General features: G+C 37.3%; 1 protein-coding gene across 2 annotated transcripts in view; it reads left to right on the top strand.

The window, feature by feature from the left end:
• RfC4 (replication factor C subunit RfC4) overlaps window positions 1-19,755 on the top strand; it is a 46,474-nt gene that overhangs the window by 5,776 nt on the left and 20,943 nt on the right. For both annotated transcript variants that reach the window (XM_090371007.1, XM_090371006.1), the window contains exons 3-4: window positions 4,223-4,264; window positions 19,610-19,716. In XM_090371007.1, coding sequence (XP_090227133.1) covers window positions 4,223-4,264; window positions 19,610-19,716 — 149 coding nt within the window. The remainder of the gene's footprint in view (window positions 1-4,222; window positions 4,265-19,609; window positions 19,717-19,755) is intronic.

Below are 19,755 nucleotides of genomic sequence, written 5' to 3'. Positions count from 1 at the left end.
CATTAGTGCCAACGTGTATACAACATTATATATCTGTCGTTATAGATATATAATAGCATTAAATAAAAATATTTTTTTTCAGCAACTACCACCAAAAAAGCATTGCAGGATAACCAAAAAAGTTATTGTATATTTAGTATAACTAATTTGCAAGGAAGCTAGACTGCTATTGTATCTGCCAGACTGTCATCTTCACCCACCCAGGAAGGCTGCTTATTCCTGTGGCCAACATGCTGACCCCTGATAGTTTATATTTGTGCCCTCTGATTTTATGTCCCATTTCGGTATGAAAATTCTACTATCCTGTTTACTGCTCCCTCTCCATGCATTATACAACTCGATCAGATTCACTCTGAGATGCCTTGTTTGCACACTCTAGCCCATACCTTTATGATTTCTCATCATGTGGATGTCTTTTTGCTGTTTGCACTAGATGAGTCACTCATCTTTAGAATCTTTTAAAAAGCTCAATATCTTTTCTCAGTATTTCAATACTTCAATTTTTCAATATCTTTTCTCAATATCAGGCATCCTCTGCCTGAGCTTAGCAGTGACTTGATAAATCAGATTCATAACTAAAACTCAGGTCTTTTTGATCTGACTTTTAGTTGTGGTTGTCTCTGATACTAATGGCATAATGTGCAAGTTGTTGAAAAATTAAATTGATAAGGGAACATTATAAATTTGAACATTTCTTTTAAACATATTTTATAATTATAGTCACATAAAGTTTGATTGGGATTGAATAATAAATAATGACATAAAAGTTAAGATTGGAGCGATAAAAAATGGGCGAGGCCGTGGATCCTTATATAGACTATTGCAGGATGGATATTGTTGCTGTAGTATCAGTGACTTAGATCACATTGTGTTGTTGTGTATTATGTCTGTGCAAGTATATGTGTTCATGGGCTGATTTGCATGTCATGTGGACTGAAAAACTTGGAATATCTCACAGGGAACCTTACTCCCTCTGTCTAAGATTAGTTAATACAGCCTCAATTGAAGAATATTTTAGAAATTCCTCGAGTCATAGATAGGAATTGAACACAGACCTCTCCAAATGAGTGACAAGTGGTGAAACCACCATATCATGATGTTGGACTAGACTACTGAATATTAAAATTTAGCATTTATGTTAAGTTCATTTATATTTTTATGCATACTGTTTGTCTAACAACGTTTAATAGGAGCTGAGTAATAATAATTTAAATAGTAAGAAGTGATGGGAGGTAAATAAACCATGGCGAAAGGGGAAGAGACAAGGTAAGATGAACAGATGTGGGTTTCAGATAGTCACTAGTCATTCAAGTTGTCTGTCATACTCAACCTGTTGATTCAAAATCAAGCATATTTTTTTGCACAGATTGAACTAGTAATTTTTAATTTTAGTCTATATTAATGCATTTAACACATTAACATTCTATGTTAGGGGTTGTCACTACTTTGTCTGATACCTCCTTATGTAGGGGAAGAAGTTTCTCTTATGTTAGTGACACATACGATTTATTCTCTAAAGTATATTGATGACGTCGTGGTGCAGTTTTATTTAATTTGTTTCTTTGGGAAATTTTTTACTCTATCAGTTAGTGATGCCTAGTTTTGGCTCTTTTACTGATTAGCATTTATTTCTCAGGCATCAATGTCATGTGTTTACTGTGGTTCTCTATTTGTTAAACCATGGTGGAATGGGATTTTCATTTAATTGCCTTTGGATTGCCTTTGTGCTGGTAGTATCATAAGTGTTTCTTTTTTGGCTTGTGTTACAGGAAATTAAATCTGGCCCAATCACAGAATACAATGTTTCCAGTGAAAATAGCAAGTTTCATATTTTGAAATTTTATTTTTTCTGTTCAGTTTCGCCTTTCATTCCTGATACCTGATACCTGAATGTTAAAAGCAATAGTGTGTATCACCAGTTCCTAAGTGATCTTTCCCAATGTCTATTTGGAATTATTATCACATGTTGATATGTTCTCCCCTAGGGTAGTAAATCTGTTTATCGTATAGTTTTTTTAGATATATTTGGAATCTACTATGGTTATCGAGGTCTTATGTTTATGTTGGTTAGTGGTAAATTTTTTGATTTTAGTATGCTGGCTGAGCAGGTGGTTATGAGTCTGACCGTGTTACCACCATTCAGCTTTGATTTTTACAGGCTTCTTGGACTTTGATGGTATTTCTCCGTAAGGAGGGTATTGAGGAGCCTGCATCATTCTGATATTTGTAGGTCTCCTTCTCTGTCATGGCTTCAATTCAATCCCTTCACCGTCTTCAGCTGGTAGTTTTGTCTGACTAGATAACCTTAATGTATTCATGGGTCTTGCATTTGTTTAGGCCAGATTGCATCCTGATGTTACTGTTGATGTCTTCGGTGATCCGGAGTAGATGTTGAAGTTGATTCTCAGTTGTGACATAGAGTTTGATGCCATCCATGTACATCAGGTAAGAGAGAATGTACAGATTCTTCCTCCCTTCTCTTAGGGTATATCCATACTTGCTGTTATCGAGCATGGTGGACAGTGGGTTGAGTGCTAGACAGAACCATAGTGGGCTCAGGGCATCGCCGTGGAAGTTCTTTTAATGGGTATTGGTCTGGTCACAATGTTCTCAATGTTGCCATGGTTGCTTCTAGGAGGTGTGTCAGTGAGTATCGGGTTGACTTTGTAGATCTTCATTGTCTATACAGCCAACTATTTATTATTATTATTATGAAAAAACTTTTTCTCCTTTATGGGATTTTTTTTCTTATTATTCATTTACTGTTTTCTGAGCCAGTTCTAATTTGTGCTGTTCAGAATGATCTATGTTACAAGACTTCAGTTATAGCTCGGACACAGCATGGTTTTGTTAAGGGAAAGTCTTGCCTGACCAATTTGATTGGATACTATGATGCAGGGAATAACTTTGATATTATTTTATTTGGATCTTAGAAAGGCTTTTGATACTGTTGCACATGGAAGACTGCTGCACAAATTGGAGCAGTGTGGCATTGGAGGCAAATTGCTGCTATGGATAAAGGGATGGTTGAGGGGGAGAAGACAGAGAGTGGTAATCATGGACACTGCTCATCATGGACTAATGTTATTAGTGGAGTTCCTCAGGGTTCAGTGTTGGGTCCATTGTTGTTTTCTGTATTTATAAATGATACTGATGATGGTATATCAAGCTTAATGTCCAAGTTTGCAGACGATACAAAGGTTGGCAGGGTTGTTAAGGACACTACTGACGCTGTGCTGCTGCAACAGGATCTGGAAAGGTTGAGCTGAGAGGTGGCAAATGAAGTTTAACATTGACAAATGTAAAGTACTACATATGGGAAACAATAACCCCAGAGCAACATATCAACTCTGTGGTACTACACTGACAGTGGTAGAGAATGAAAAGGACCTGGGGGGGGGATAATTGTGCAGGCAGATATGAAGTTCTCTGAGCAGTGCAGACAGGCTGCAAGAGTAGCTCATGGTGTCTTGTCAATGATATACAGGAATTTTTCTAGCAGGGATAAGGAGGTGATTATTCCTTTGTATAAGGCAATGGTCAGACCACACCTTGAGTACTGTATACAGGTCTGGAGGCCTCATTTCAAGAAGGATGTAGAGATGCTGGAATGAGTACAGAGAAGGGCAACAAGATTAGTGAATGGAACAAAGGGTTGGTCTTACGAAGAAAGGCTTAAGTTTTGCAAATTACAGTGTCTGGAGACTAAGCACCGGCGAGGTGATCTGATAGAGGTGTATAAAGCCTTGAATGGTTTGAGCATGCTCAATTCTGATGGGATTCTTCCTCTTGCTCAGAATAATCCTGAGAGGGCATAAATTCAAATTGAGGAAAGACAGATGTAGGATAGATGTGCGGAAATTTTCCTTTAGCCAGTGGGTAGTTGGTTGGTGGAACAGACTTCCATCCCTTGTGGAAGTTGATAGCCTAAATAAATTTAAGGCTCAGCTGGACAGGTATTTCGTAAGAACGGAGGGGTGAAATGGGAGTGGTTTTTTTTTTTTTTTTGGCTGTTGCTGCATAAGCTTGCTTTCTTGCATCATATGCCTCTACTAATGCTATGTTCTTTTTCCAAGATGTCTTATTTTTTTACTTTTAACCATTAGAAGGCCTGAATATTTTACCAGCTGACCTCTGATGGGAAGTTTTGCTAAATTCGTCTGAAAAGAAAAACAATTTTCAGTAACCATTAATGTTAATTCATAATTTTTTTTCTTTGCAGGTATTTTCTAAAGAAGGAAATGTACCAAATATTATTCTTGCAGTAAGTGAGCTTACATATTTTTAATATTTTCTTTTGAAATAAAACTAATAAAAAGAATGTGTTATTTAAATTTATTGTATCAGATAAATTTCTGATACTTCTAAAATGAATTATATTATAAATGCTGTGATGCAGTATCACTGAATGATATTGAATTCAGTGATAGTAGGGAATCATCACCATCACATTTTCATTGCATTGCTAGTTGTGAAAACCTTGTAAATAAACTTCAAGATAAAATTATAACTGGATTTTATAATTTTTTTGTGTGCCATGCATCTTAGTCACCTTTAAGTGTACCATGTGACTTTTCTCTGGTCTCTAAACCTAAGTATTAATAAAAGTGTTATTTGTATATTAGGCTCAATCAAAAATATCAAACATGACTAATATATAGAAATTATTGCACATGTGATCCTATTTTGATTTCATTTCATATAAATTATAATTTCTTGAACACAAACCATAAAACCTTATCATGCAGCATGTGCTCTCTCTCTTATTGGAACTACATAGAACATTTAGGAAATCAGAGAAATAAAATTAAATGTTCTAACATATTAAGGTGACAATCTTCATTTGTTTGCAATGCCATCCTCTTAAAAAAAATTAATAAATAAATAAGGTTCTTGAATAATCGAGGGAATTTTCTTCTGCTCATATACGATGATTCTGTTTGTGGACTTGGCCATTAAAATAAGAATGGACCTCATCAGACATGAGCGATATTACAGTATTTTTATTTTATTCAAAGATTCTTAGTATAGTAATAGAGGCATGTGATGCAAGAAAGCAAGCTTATGTAGCATCAGTCAAAAAAAACAAACAAACAAGAAAAAAAAAACCATTTCACTCATTCATTCCCTCTAAATGTTTGTCCAGTTACTCCTTGAATTTATTTAAGCTATCAACTTCCACAACAACAGATGGAAGTTTCTTCCAACAATCAAATACCTGCTGACTAAAGACAAATTTGCGCACATCTATTCTATAACTGTCTTTCCTCAATTTGAATTTATGCCCCCTGAGGTTTGTAATCTGAGCAAGCAGAAAAATCCCATCAGAATTGAGCCTGCTCAGCCCATTCAAGGCTTTATACACCTTAATCAGATCATTTTCAGGTGCCTATTCTCCAGATGCTGCAATTTGCAGAATTTAAGCCTTTCTTGGTAAGACCACCCCTTCGTTCCTCCTCACTAATTCGGTCCTCCTCCTTCCCCTTCTCTGTACCTGCTCAAGCAACTCGACATCTTTCCTAAAATGAGGTCTCTAGAACTGTATGCAGTACTCAAGCTGTGGCCTGACCATTGCCTTATACAAAAGATTAATCATCTCCATTTCCCTACTAGCAAAATTCCTGTATATCATTGCCAATACCCCATGACCTGCTTTGGCAGCCTGTCTGCATTGATCTGAAAATTTCATATCTGACTGCACAATTATTCCCAGGTCTTTTTTATTTTCTCCATCCTAAGTGTTGTACCACACAGTTGGTACATTTCTATTGGGTTACTTTTACCCATATACAGTACTTTTCATTAGTCAATGTTAAACTTCCGTTGCTACTTCTCAGCCCATCTGCCCAACTTTTCTAGATCCTGTTGTAGTAGCACACTGTCATTAACAACCCCACAAACCTTTGTATCATCTGAAAACTTTGACATTAAGTGTGATATACCTTCATCAATATCATTGATAAATATACAAAACAACAGTGGGCCCAACACCGAACTCTTGGGGACTCCACTAATAACATTAGTCCACGAAGAGCAGCGTCCATTGATTAGCACTCTGTCTTCTCCCACTCAACTACCTTTTTATCCATTGTAGCAACTTGCCCTTAATACCATACTGCTCCAATTTGTATAGTAGTCTTCCATGTGCAACAGTGTCAAAAGCTTTCCTGAAATCCAACTATATATCAAAATTTTTTTTTTGCATCAAGTTCCTTTTTTTGACCACAAAATAGTATCCAATAAAATTTGTCAGACAAGACTTTCCCTTAACAAACCTATGCTGTGTCTGAAGTATTACTGCTGACCTCTGTAGATTATCTGATCCTGCAGTGCATCTTTAACTAGTGACTCCATTATTTTCCCTCGGAACAGAAGTTAAACTAACTGGTCTGTAATTACTCGTGTCACCCTTAGATCCCCTTTGTGAATTGGGAAATCTCCCAATTCACAAATTGGGACATTTGCACATCTCCAGTCTGTTGTGACTTTTCCTGAGTTCAAGGATGCTCTCATGTTTATGACTAAGGGTTTGCTTACTTCCTTTGCCGTCTCCTTTAATACAAGTGGATAAATCCCATCCACCCCAGGTGCCTTTCTTATGTTTACCTTCAACAATTTCTCCTCCACTTTTCTCTCAGTTATTAAAAAATCATTAAGCATTACAGTTTGCAAAATACAGTTTGTATTAAGCAAAATCATGAAGCATTACCCTATTACAGTTTGATAAACTTCTGGTGTTCTCCTCCTTTAATAACTCCTTATGTGTGAATGTAGATGCAAAATGCTCATTCAGATTGCCAGCTATCTGAGCAGGATCATCAACAGTCGAACCATCGATATCAAGTGGACCAATCTGATTCATCCCCTTCCTTCTAGAGTTTATATAACTAAAGAAGTTCTTGCTGTGTTTCTTATCATCCTTTGCCAAAGATTTCTCGTAATCTGCTTTCACTTGCCTAACTTCCTTTGTGACTTGATTACAGACTAGCTTATATCTACCATAGGCTTCTGCGTTGCCTGTTAATTAAATGCATTGCAATCAGTTTTCTTTCTGCCACGAGTCTCATTAGTTCATCTGACATCCATTTAGGCCTAAACCTTGAACAATATTTCTTAATTGGTATGAAATGTTTATTCAAGGAAGTAAAAGTGCAAGTTTAGTAGCTTGCACTTTTACTTCCTTGAATGATTCCCATTTAGAATTTGCTGTTGATAATGTCATCAGTTGGTCCCACTCTATAGAATTTAAAAACTGTCTGAGACAGCTGTAGTGACCTCTATGAAAGCAAAAACCCTTCCCTTTACCCCTGATGGTATTTACGTCTTTAAGTAAATCCTACATCAATACACCATGATCACTACCATCTAGTGGTTCCTTTATATGCAAATTCTTAATGCACAAATAATCACTGCTGATAACCAGATCAAGAGTATTACTCTCTCTCTCGTTTCCTCTCTAATATGTTTCTGTAGAAAACAATCATCCAGTAAATCCACAAAAGTCTTGCTGGTGTGCAAGTGACCAACGCATAAGTTCCAGTCACTATCTGGGAAGTTAAAATCCCCCATTATAAGACAATGTGATTTACTCGGCCACTCTATTTCTCTGTACAGTTGTTCATTTTGCCTGTCAGAGTTATTAGGCCTATAAATCTCTCCTACTCTCATTTTTGCTTTTGCAGTGCTTATGTCACACCAAACTGACTCAACATTGCAATGACCATCTATGTCAACTGGATGCACTTCCTTAGATTTTGTTTCTTAACTAACAGCATAACCCCTCTTCCCTTCCTATCCTTCCTGTACACATTGTACTCCCAAAATTTCAGTTCTGCACTGCTTATATCTGTGTGACACCACTTTGATATCCCAGTAATATCTGACAATATCTGCCTTTGATGTCTTGACCAGCACAGTGTGCAAAGTTAATGTAGAAATGACTTGAAATCCTGTTGAAAAATTCTTTTAACCACTCTTCCTCCCTTTAGATTGTCAGCAAACATTGACAGCTTGCTTTGTACTCCTTTGTTGATGTTTTCACTAAGGAAGATTAGAAATAGGAGAGGTCCCAGCACTGATCCCACTTGCTACACTAATCCAACCACATTAAATGCTTTACTAAAGTCAAGATAGATAAGGTTACGGTTGTTGCTTGCATCATAATAATTTGCCAGATTAACTTAGAATGATTTCCCCTTTGCAAATTCACGCTGTAATCCATTATGGATACTATTCTTATCAAGATGGCCATGTATCCTTAAACATAATTCTATGATCTTTTCTTCAATATGGGAGAAAACCCACTGGCCTAATGCCTATTACTTCGTTTGCTACTCCTGTAATGAGAGATGTTAATACTTCTCCATTCCAATGGAATCGTCATCATGGAGTCTAATGTTGATATCATTAACATTCCCAATGGGTTGATTATCATTATATCACTTATATTATAATTCTTCTTTACTATTCTCTATATGGTTTAAATATTCTTTCAACTGTAAATATCATTACAGTAAATATCAAGTCATCTGCAGCTTTTGTGATTCATTCATTATGATCAAGTAAGGGGCCTATTTGTTCGCTCTCTTTTTGTAATCATGTATAAGTGCAAGAACAAGGAGCTCATTTAAGAATTCCTTGTTCCCATTCTTAGGTTTTTTTTTTTTTTTTTAAGTGATTTCTCATATTCAGCTTTCACATCTCTTACCCTATTAGTGGTTTTGTTACATGTGAGGTGTGGCAATAAAGTTTCCAAACTGGTGCAATAAAAACAAAGATGCTTAGTATAGTGTGAATGAGCTTCCATAAATGCTTTTATTTTTATTCAAAGTAATTACTACCTGATTGAATGCTCTTATTATACTTCTGAAAAGATGTCTTCACCGACTCTTTTCAGAAATTTTTAGAATGGTATAATACTAGAACAGTTTAATACATAACCACCAAACTGATGTTCAGTTTGGTGGTTATATATTTTTTTTATGTCCTAAACATCCTGAAATCTCTTTCCTTTGTGAGCAAGTTTCACCTTGGGAAAGAGGAAGAAGTCTGCTGGTGCTAATTTGGGGGAGTAGGGTGGATGGTTGAGCTGTGTAGTGTCACATTTCATCAGAAATGTCTTTGCAACAAGTGTAGAATGAATGGGGCATTCTGCACTTGCACAACAAGAACTAGCTGTCTTTCTCTCAAAATTGCAGTCTCACGTGGGAAATGTGCTTCAATAGCCTTGAAGCACCCATTCAGAGAGCGCAGTATTTATTCTCTCCCCTTCAGGTACAGATTTCTTGTGAATTACACCGTTGGTCAAAAAAAGCATGCTCAGCATAGTCTTCAACTTGGACTTCTGTGAATGAAACTTTTTGAGCCTTGATGATGATTTTGAAGCCCACAGCATGCTCTGATGATTCGTCTCTGGTTCATACTGACACACCCAACACTCATGCTCAGTGACAGTACACTGAGCATGAGCAAGAAAATTAAGATTGTCTTGATAAGTCTGGAATAAGTGTTCTCATGATGACACTCTTCATTGCTTCTGCTCATCAGTGAGGCTGTGCAGCACAAATTTTGCACATCTTCCTTTTCCTTTAATAATCATGCAGAATTTGATGAGTCATCTCCCTATTTGTATCCAACTCATCAGCCATCATTCTGAGATTCAAACGATGATATCTTGCCACAGTTTCCTGAACTTTTGATTTTTGGTATGACTTAATGTTTCATCATTTCATTTGTTTCCATTGCAGATTTTCCCAGATTAAAGCAAAATTTTATATTTGTCCATTGCAAAATTGTGACACTAAACGTTAATGCTACTAACAAAACTGGTTGTTACTTGCAACCTGTCAGCCTACTGGACAATCTCTTTACCACCATCTGTTGTAGGAAGTTTGAACTACAACATATCACTTCTGTTTATTTTCAAACCCATCAAACATGACTGCAACAGAACCAGCCTGGGAACTTTATTATTGCACATCATATATACTTATAATGCTCATATGAATTGGTGTCTTGTGCTAGTCTGTAAATATCCTATTTTTTTTTTTTTTTTTTGCACCATTAAACCCTTCTCTTGTAATTCACACTTTGGTATCTTTGTACTGTGGAACTTCTCCACTGGAATAAATGCTTTTGTGGCTTCTGGTATAAATCCTTTGAATATATATAACTGGAAATGCTACTATATCCAATAGTACATAGTAGTCCTTCCATTTAATAGAGTCCTAGAAATACCTCAATTTGATGTTACCTTCTCTCTTAAAACTGAAACACTTTTTTCTTTTACCACAGAAATTTCTTTGGACACTACCATTTTATAACAGTTTAGCCATTTCCTTTGGTTCCTGTACTGTCAACTTTTTTTGATGCAATGTAGTCAAGTTTTGTTGAACTGTAGTGTTTACTGGTGAATTTTTTCCTGGTGTTTTAATTAGAAACAGATGACAACTTTCTCTCTCTTAAATTTACATTAAGCAGATGTAATGATACCATAGTTACAATAAAACTGAAACTATTCTATCTAGCAAATTGCCTTTAACACCTGAATCATTTTCATGGATAATGTTATCTTAAACAGTTCACATTGGACACCATATATAAGATTAGGTGATTGTGTGCATAAGATTAGGTTATCTCTGTGTTGTTTAAAAGGTATTGCCTCCTCCATTCCCAGGTAATTTAATTTATGCAACTACACCGAAAGGACAGAATTCATGGGATACCTGGTTCCTAGCAATGCGATGCTGATACCCCTCCACTAGTGGACGAACCCACCACTTGGAAGGTATATAGGTACACTGCATTGACGTAGATGGTAATTCAATGTTAGTATGGATAAACATGGGTTTTTTTTTTTGGGTAGTTGTTGGTGCATCGGCTTCTGTGGCCATAATGCACCTTCCAAGGTTTTTTTTGCAGTACTTTTGATCCAAGCCCGAGGCGGGATTCGAACCCGCAACCTTTGGGTTGCCAGGCAGGCACTTTACCCACCCAGCTAGCCCGGTCGGCATAAACATGGTGAGTTAACTGATTTCGAAAGAGGGATGATAGTGGGTGCCCGACACATGGGTCACTCTATCATGGAGGTGGTACAGAAATTGCACTATCCCCGTTCAACAGTATCAAGAGTGTATCAGGAATATGCCATTTCCGGAATAACATCTCATCATGGATAGTGCTGTGGGTGGAGAAAGGTGGTGGATGAACGTTGCCATCGATGTCTGTCTCACATTGTTTCAGCCAACTGGAGAGTGATAGTGGCACAAATCACCGCTGACTTCAACGATGGAGGTGCCAGAAACATCTCCACCAAGACTATCGAGCGATCATTAGCCGCAATAGGTTATGGGTGCCGCTGACCCACCAGAGTCCTATTGCTAACACCATGACACAGGACTCTTCAGTTTGTAATGGTTTGGGGCCGTGTTCAACTGGCACATGTTGGGACTTCTGGTACATCTAGATGCATCTCCGAATGCTTCAAGTTACGTGTCCATCCTTGCAGACCATCTTCATCCCTTCGTGGTCATCGTGCACCCTCAGGGCAGTGAACTCTTCCAGCAGGTCAATGCGCCTCCTCACAGAGCCGTGGTCACTAGAACATGGTTCGATGAGCATTCCACAGATTTTACCACAATGGAATGGCATGGCCTCCCTGTTCATCGGACATGAACCCTGTGGAGCATCTTTGGGATGCTGTGGAAAGGTCTGTTAAGAGTTTTGGATCTTCCACCCAGGAATGCGATGGAATTATGGACAGTGGTGCAGCAAGTATGGATGGAAATACCTGTGGAACGCTTTCGTGAACTAGTGGACTCAATGCCTCGCCATGTGACTGCCCTTATCCGGGCGAAAGGTGGGCCAACCTGTTACTAGGTAGGTATCCCATGATTTCTGTCCACTCAGTGTACTACATAATGTACAACTCCCCCCCCCCCCCGTAAACTTGAAAAAAACTCCCTCTTTAACTTGAAATTATGGTCCCTTGTTCTAGAATCATGTATAACCGTGACCGTGAAAGTTTCGTCCTTATTCGTTTTGCTTATGCCTCTGAGACTTCAACACCTCAATCAAGTCTCCTCTAAGGTTAGTTTCCAAGCTCTGCAACCCACATATTTGAAGTCTTTCTTCATGGATGCCCTTTTGCTGATCTCACTAGGCAGGTGTACGTATTTGAACACTTTTAAGAAGAACAATGTCTTTCTTTAGGTGCAGTTTCCATACATGAACACAGTATTCCAAGTGTGGTCTTACAATAGTCTTATATAATGGGATTATGACGTATCGATAAATCATCGATAGAACACCATGGGGCCCTCCTTGCAACCAGTCTATAATGCTCAGAGAATTTTTTGTATGGCTGTATCATAATACCCAAGTCCCTTTCCTCCACTACTGGTTTTAGTTCAACTCTGCCAAGTTTATAAGTTATTTTGGGGTTACTGTTCCCCAGGTGCAATACCTTACACTTTGCTGCATTAAAGCATAGCTGCCATTTTTCTGACCATCCCTGAAGTCTATCTAGGTAATCATTAACTGCTTTACCAATCTTTACATCATCTGCAAATTTAGACATCATGCCCTCTATCCCTTCATCGATGTCATTTATGAAAATGAAAAACAACAGTGGTCCTAATTCTGATTCTTGGAGAATCTCACTTCTTACATCAAACCAATCTGAGGAATAGCCATTTATCACAACCCTCTGCCTCCTGCCCTGAAGCCATCCAGCTATCCATATAAGGATTTTCCTTGTGATTCCAATCTGTTCCAGCGTATAAAGTAACCGCTCATGTGGGACTGAGTCAAACGCTTTGCTGAAATCCAAATAAACAACTTTGAAATTATTCCCTAAGTCCAGCTCTTGAGTGAACCTGTCAAAATAGCTAACCAGATTAGTTTAATATGATTTTCCCTTTACAAAACCATGCTGGGTATCCTTGAGAATTCCATTTTGATCTAAGTGATCCTGAATTCCACCCTTGATCATTGTCTCCATGATTTTCCCTACTACTGAAGTTAGACTAATTGGCCAGTAACTCTTAGAACTGCCCTTATGTATTGGAGACACATTGGCACTTTTCCAATCCAACGAAATCACTCCCGAGTCCAGTGGTGCTCTCATATTTAGCCTCAATGGTTCAGTGCACTCACTTGCCACCTCCCTTAAGATTATAGGATAAATGCCATCAATTCCAGGAGCTTTACTGGCCTGTAGGCTCAAGAGTTTTTTCATTAAATAAACATGTGAAATTTCAACATCATTAATTACATTTTTTTCAACTTCACTCCCATAATTTCTCATTGATATAAAGGGTCTTCTGTAAATATCGATGCAAAGTAACTGTTGAGTTCATCTGCAACTTCAGCTGGGGTATCTAATAGTATCCCAAATCCATTACATAAGGCTCTGATCTGGTTTGTCCTTCTCTTTGCATTTTTATATCTGAAGAATTCCTTACCCCCCCCCCCTTTGCTCTCTTTGCCAGCGATTTCTCATAATCTACCTTTGCCAGCCTAACCTTTTCTGTGGCACTATTACAGATCACTTTGTAGCTGTTATAGGCTTCAGTATACTTTTTATTGCTCTGTAACTTTTCCATGCCATCTTTTTTTGTTCAAGTAATCTGACAACTTCATTATTCATCCAACTTGGAATCCTCCTCGTGGAGTATTTTTTTTAATGGTGTATAAGCATTCAAAGCTTCTGTGATTAATGTTTTAAAGGTATACCATATAATTCAATTGTATTTTCTCTCTGTGGGGTATCTACCCATTTAATAGAGGCCATGTAGCACCTTAAGACATCGCAATTTCCTTTCCTGAAATTATAACCCATTCCTTTGCCTTTAACTACTGCTACCTCTCTCTCTCTCTTCATTATCCACCATAGAACTCCGTGATCACTTCCTACTACTGGTTCCTGTACTGTCAGCCCTATTATGTCATCTGGTTCATGGATGATGATGATGAGAACTAGAGTATTCTTTTCCCTAGTACTTTCCCTGACATGTTGATACAAATAGCAATCATCTAGTTGATTTAAAAATTTAGTCCCCCATATGAGGTTTCCTTCCCATTTGCTCCAATAAATTAGAGGCATATTAAAATCACCCATAATAAGATATTCACGCTTACTTGCCCATTCTATTTGCATGTAGAGGCTCTCATCATAATCTTCACAATCACCTGGCCTGTAGATTACTCCCACTCTAATTATACCTTTGTTTCCAACTATCTCACACCATACAGATTCAATACTAGCATGCGAAACATCTGACTCCGGGAAAGCTTTCGTCATTTCGTTTCTTATCATCAATCCCATCACCCCTTCTATCTTCCCTATCCTTCCTAAATACATTATACATACCGTACTGAAACTGATCATCCCCTATCTTTGGGTGGCACTACGTTTCTGTAAGCCCTATTGTGTTAGCGTTACTTGTCCTAACCAGCAGTTAGAATTCACTCATTTTATTGACGACACTTCTCACATTACTGTATAAACAGTTAAGACTTAGTGTTCTTGTATAGTTAACTACCCTGACACACCCCATAAAGTTATTTAAGCTTGCTTCCCTGACATTTGCTACCCACTCATTTGTAATGTTTCTGCCCTCAGAACATCTTGCTACTATGTTCTGTTGAGGTAACAAACAAATACTCTTTAGGTGTGTGCAAGCGTTAATTTGATCAATATTATCAGATAAATGCATATCTATATTACCCTTGTCGCCCGAACTAGCAGTTTCCCTGAACCTTTAAGGCATCCTCGATAATACTGGCAAAAACTCTTGCACCACCTTTGTTTAAATGTATCCCGTCTCTACAAAACATATCCCTTCTACCTACAAGTGCAGGCCAATCTGATAGAAATTTCCCCCCAAAAGCCTTGCAGAGTCCTTCAAGTCTTGAGTTAATCCACAAGGATTTCAGTATATAATCCCTCCTATTGTGATTGGGCAGAATTGCAGACACATAGACATTGTGACCTAACTCACAACATTTCTTCAGCATGGTCCTATATTTGTCTAACAAATCGTCAGATCATGAATGCTTAATGTCATTAGTCCCCACATGAATAATAATATTCTCTTTACCCCCCCTTAAAATCTGACAATCTGTTGGTGCCATCATTAATAGTTGCTCCCAGCAGACATACCCTGGTTCTAGTCCACCTATCCTTATTACAAAAAATATTTCCTGTTTCCCTGACAATAGAGTCTCCTAATAAAATTAAGTCCTTTTGAACCAGAGTAGTTTGCACAGTTATTCTGTTCTGGGGCCTGAATTGGGAGTGCACCACTTGGTAGGTTGCTAAAGTCTTGAGTCCCTGAGGAGCTCCCAGTTCATTATTCTCGAGGGCAAGCACCTGTTTTTTCAGTGACTCAAATTTTTCTAGCAATGCACCAAATTGTAACTTAAGGTCGGTGCACTCCTTACATTGGTGACAAAGAAAAGAATCTCCAGTTGAGCTAGGATTATCCACTAGGTCGACCTTGGAATACATGCCACAAGTTCTGCAAAGGACAAAATCACGACTCACCCAGAAATTGATATCGGCTATATCCGTATGAGTCGTGGTACCCTCTGACGAAGTGTTCAAGGCGGACCTTGTAATAACCATTATGAAATTTACTAATTATACTACCTGACAAAATTTTTTTTCGTCATACCTCTGTTACGAAAGTTGGTTCTTTTGAACAAAATTAATGTCCTGATTATGAAAATATTAATCTTTTACTTCCAGTCACGTCTACATCAAAAGATATACGCATTTTTTAAATTCCTTGTTTTTATACAATATCAGCATACATGGTTGTAATTATTACACACAATATATGTTACTTAGACATGTTTCCCACTCAGTGATTTCTTTTTATACTCCAGATTGCTTTCCCGCTTAAGGAACCAACAGTAATCTCCCACAGTGGCAGAGTCCCAGTGACCTTGGTATTGTTTTTCCATTGCAGATACATCCTGGTGGAAGCGCTCTCCTTGTTCATCACTGACATCTGCTAAGTTCTCAGATGGGAATGAAGGAAATGCATTTTCAATGACATTCAGCACCCCTTGTTTTTGTAACATTTCAGCAAGTTTATCACCAGTTGCTCATAGTTCTCTTCTTTTCTCTTTCCGAGGAATCCGTGTACCACAGCCTTGAAAGATCTCCATGCAGCCAGTTCAACATCATTCAGGTTTCTTTGAAATTCTTCATCTTTTATGAGCTTTCTTATATGAGGATCTATGAAAATTCCTTCCTTCAGCTTTGCACGAGATAAATTTGGAAACATTTTCAGTAAATATGTGAATCCTCTGCTTTCTTTATCCAGTGCCTTAGTGAAATTCTTAATCAGTCCAAGCTTGATGTGTAAAGGGGGAAGAAAAACCTTTTGTGGATCAACCAATGGAACATACTTTACATTGCTTTTGCCGGGAATATATTCATCTCTCCCTTTTGTCCCAGTGTTGTACGACATAGTGTTTGGCTGTTGCAAGACTATCCCACAAACACAGGAAACAACAGTATTTAGTGAAACCACCTTGCAACCCAACAAGCAGTCCAATCACTTTGAGATCACAAATATTTCAACCATAGTCATTGTAACATATAGCAGCAAGAATCTGGAACTTACTATCGTAAGTTTCTTTCAGGCCAACAGCATGAACAAGAGGAATTGATGGTAAAGTATTTCCATTATGAAGCAATACTGCTTTCAAACTTAGTTTTGACGCATTAACGAACAAACGCCATTCAGAGGTATTGTGAACAGTGTTCAGTTCGTGCATAAGACCAATGACGTCTTTGCAGACACGTTGTTTTCCATTGCAAAATATCTTGAAAACTCTTCGTTTCGTTTATAGTATATTGTAATGTTTGTACCTTTGGCGAGGTGCCTCCGTAGCCAGGTGGGAAGGAGCAGCAGTGCGTAACACATGCTTCTTGATTAGACCGGGGTTCGAGCCCGTCACCACCAAATACGGAGAGGTCAGGGAATGACCACCGTGTATCCCGGAGCAATATGGCCTTAGTTGCTAATGCTTCTAAAAACCAAATAACAACAACAAACGTACCTTTGGCGAGTAAGTTCCACTGTTGTAGTCTGGATCCGAGTAATTCACCCTTCTCTTTGGGTAAGCCCAAGTCTCTGATCAAGTCATTTAATTCTTCTTGTTCAATGTAATGTGGAGCCTTTTCTTTTTCTGGCTCGTACTCCAAATCATGTGAAGTACATGGTTCCGTGACATCTGGTAAAACAATTTCTTCTGTACCTTCATCACTACTTCGAATATCCAAAGATTTTGGTGGCACAGGTACTGGCAGTTCTTTACCGTGTGGCACTGGCCTAATTGCTGATGGAATATTTAGATATTTGATGCAGTGCTTGCTCTTTTTGAAAATACCTTTTATTTTTGTCATGCAGAAATAGCAGTCGTCGAAATGATTCTTGGACTCGCGCCACACCATAGGGATGGCAAAAGGTAATGCTCTCAGCTTGCCATATAACCACAGCCTTAAGTTCATTGTACAAGTAATACAACAGATATGGAGCCTAATTTTTTTCTTAGTCACCGATCTTGCAGCCAAAGTACAATGAATATGCAACTTTTGTGACATTGTATATTTTCTTCCTCTGAGTTTTTGGGGTTAAGTGTCCACAAACATAACAGAAGTTGTCTGGGTGATTGATGCAAGTTCTGGGCTTTGTCTTTCCCATTTTAACAATGCATTAACCTAAAAACATTAAAAGCAATTGGTAAATTTGAACAGAAGGTGAATTCTTGTAGCATAGTTTATCATACACTATATATTGAACAGTTGAATGGTGTAATGAAATTAATAAAAATACTGACTTGTCTAGAAAAGTGCATCAAAATTAAAATATACTATATTGCAAGAACAGTAATGAGGTACTTCCTTAACTTTTAGCCCAATAAACAAAACCAACCAAAAGTTAATAAGTTTAAAAATTCTATTTCAAACAGTAATGATATGTTTGTACAGAATCCAGTTATCTATCTATATCTTAAAACAGACATGATAGGAAATTTTTATGATTGATTTTAAGTTCTATGCATAAAACTTGACCAGAAACAACCATTGATTTTCTGGAGGTGAAAATCGTGTTGGGTAGTGTTATTAATAAAAGAAACTTTCAAAAAATTATATTTATAATATAAAAAAAAAATCAAAGTATTAGAGGGAAAAAAAAAACTTATTAAAATAAACTTTACAATATACTAAATAACCTTTGAAATCCTGTTCTACTCCACTAATCCTGCTTTAATCCCCTCTGATCTATACTTTAATGTCACTATGAAGAGCTGTAATAGGCACATCTGCTCGCCTTTTCCAAGATATTAAACATTAATCATATATTACAAAACCTAAAAAGAAACAAAAATGAACTTTTTGTTCAGTGTGGCAGTCAATGCAATGAATCATGATTCCCTGGAATGTTTTATTGTTTTAGGACTATTCTGAATGGTTTCAACAGCTTCTAAGACATAATTTCTTAGTTCATTGTGCATGGCAATATGTGTAAAATAAATTTCACACAACAACACAAAGTAATCAATGGGTGTGAGGTTGGGTGATCATGGAAGTTCTGTACAGGGCTACTCCAGCTAGTTTCATTGGTGGTTGTACTCCTTTTGTTTTTTTCCCAAGTAAAACATTACATGAAAAGTGGGATGGTGCTTCATTGTACACAAACCACATCCTCCTTTAAGTTCCAAGGGATATGTTTTTCGTTACTTCCCAAAAATTGTTCTACAGAAAGTGTGGGTATGCCATTCCTGAAAGCTTTGCTGATAAAAAAAAAAAATAATAATAATAATAAGCACCAATAAGATTGTCCCCAAGAACACCACCCAAAAATTATAGGAAAAGGCATGTTGATAGGGAGTACTGACGATCATATGTGAATTTTCTTTAGCCTAGGTATGAATGTTTTGAAAGTTGAGAATTCCATTTCTTGCAAAAGATATGTAACTATGGCTGAGGAATTCAGGATCACTTGTACATTATAAAATGAGCCACTGAAAAGAGTTCTTGTTTATTCATATCTTGTGTACAGGCATACTGTGAAATGGATACAACTGCTGCTCATGTCCTCTATATGTTTGCAGTCTCCATACACTTCCAGTGATATAGTTGCAGGTCCTAACAATCTTTTGGTACTTGTGCTACAAGATATATATACAGCACGAAGTGTTTACTTTCAAAATTGGAGTTCATTGAAATTTCCCTTTATGAGCTTGTAATGGTTTCAGCATACCTTTTCTCTTTTTTAGCTGTAGACTATGCACCTACATTTGTTCTGTGCAGTTTTGAAACATCATATATAACAGTTGAAATGTCTGCAGTTATCAAAATTTAACATATTAATACATTGAATTATGTATTTTTAATTTTGAATGCAGTGAAAGTCCCATTTATAATCATATTGCATTACCTATGTCATGTCATAGCAATGTACATTTAGATTTTCTCTTTTCACTTCTTTTGTTCTTCATTCATCTATCAATAATTAGATGAAGTTTTACTTAATATTTACATGTATAAGAAACTGATCTGAAAAAAAGTGTTATTTCCTTTAATTAGGGACCACCTGGGGTTGGTAAAACTACAACTATTTTGTGCTTAGCCAGAGAGATGTTAGGCAGTTCTTTTAAAGATGCTGTACTGGAATTAAATGCTTCTAATGAAAGGTGCGTTTTATAATTTAATTCTTATTTCTTTTACTGTTG

This window comes from Mastigoproctus giganteus, chromosome 3, assembly GCF_048544385.1.
Source record: "Mastigoproctus giganteus isolate SK-2022 chromosome 3, ASM4854438v1, whole genome shotgun sequence".
NCBI classification, from domain to species: Eukaryota; Metazoa; Arthropoda; class Arachnida; order Uropygi; family Thelyphonidae; genus Mastigoproctus; species Mastigoproctus giganteus.
This window is presented reverse-complemented; position numbering and strand designations above follow the sequence as displayed.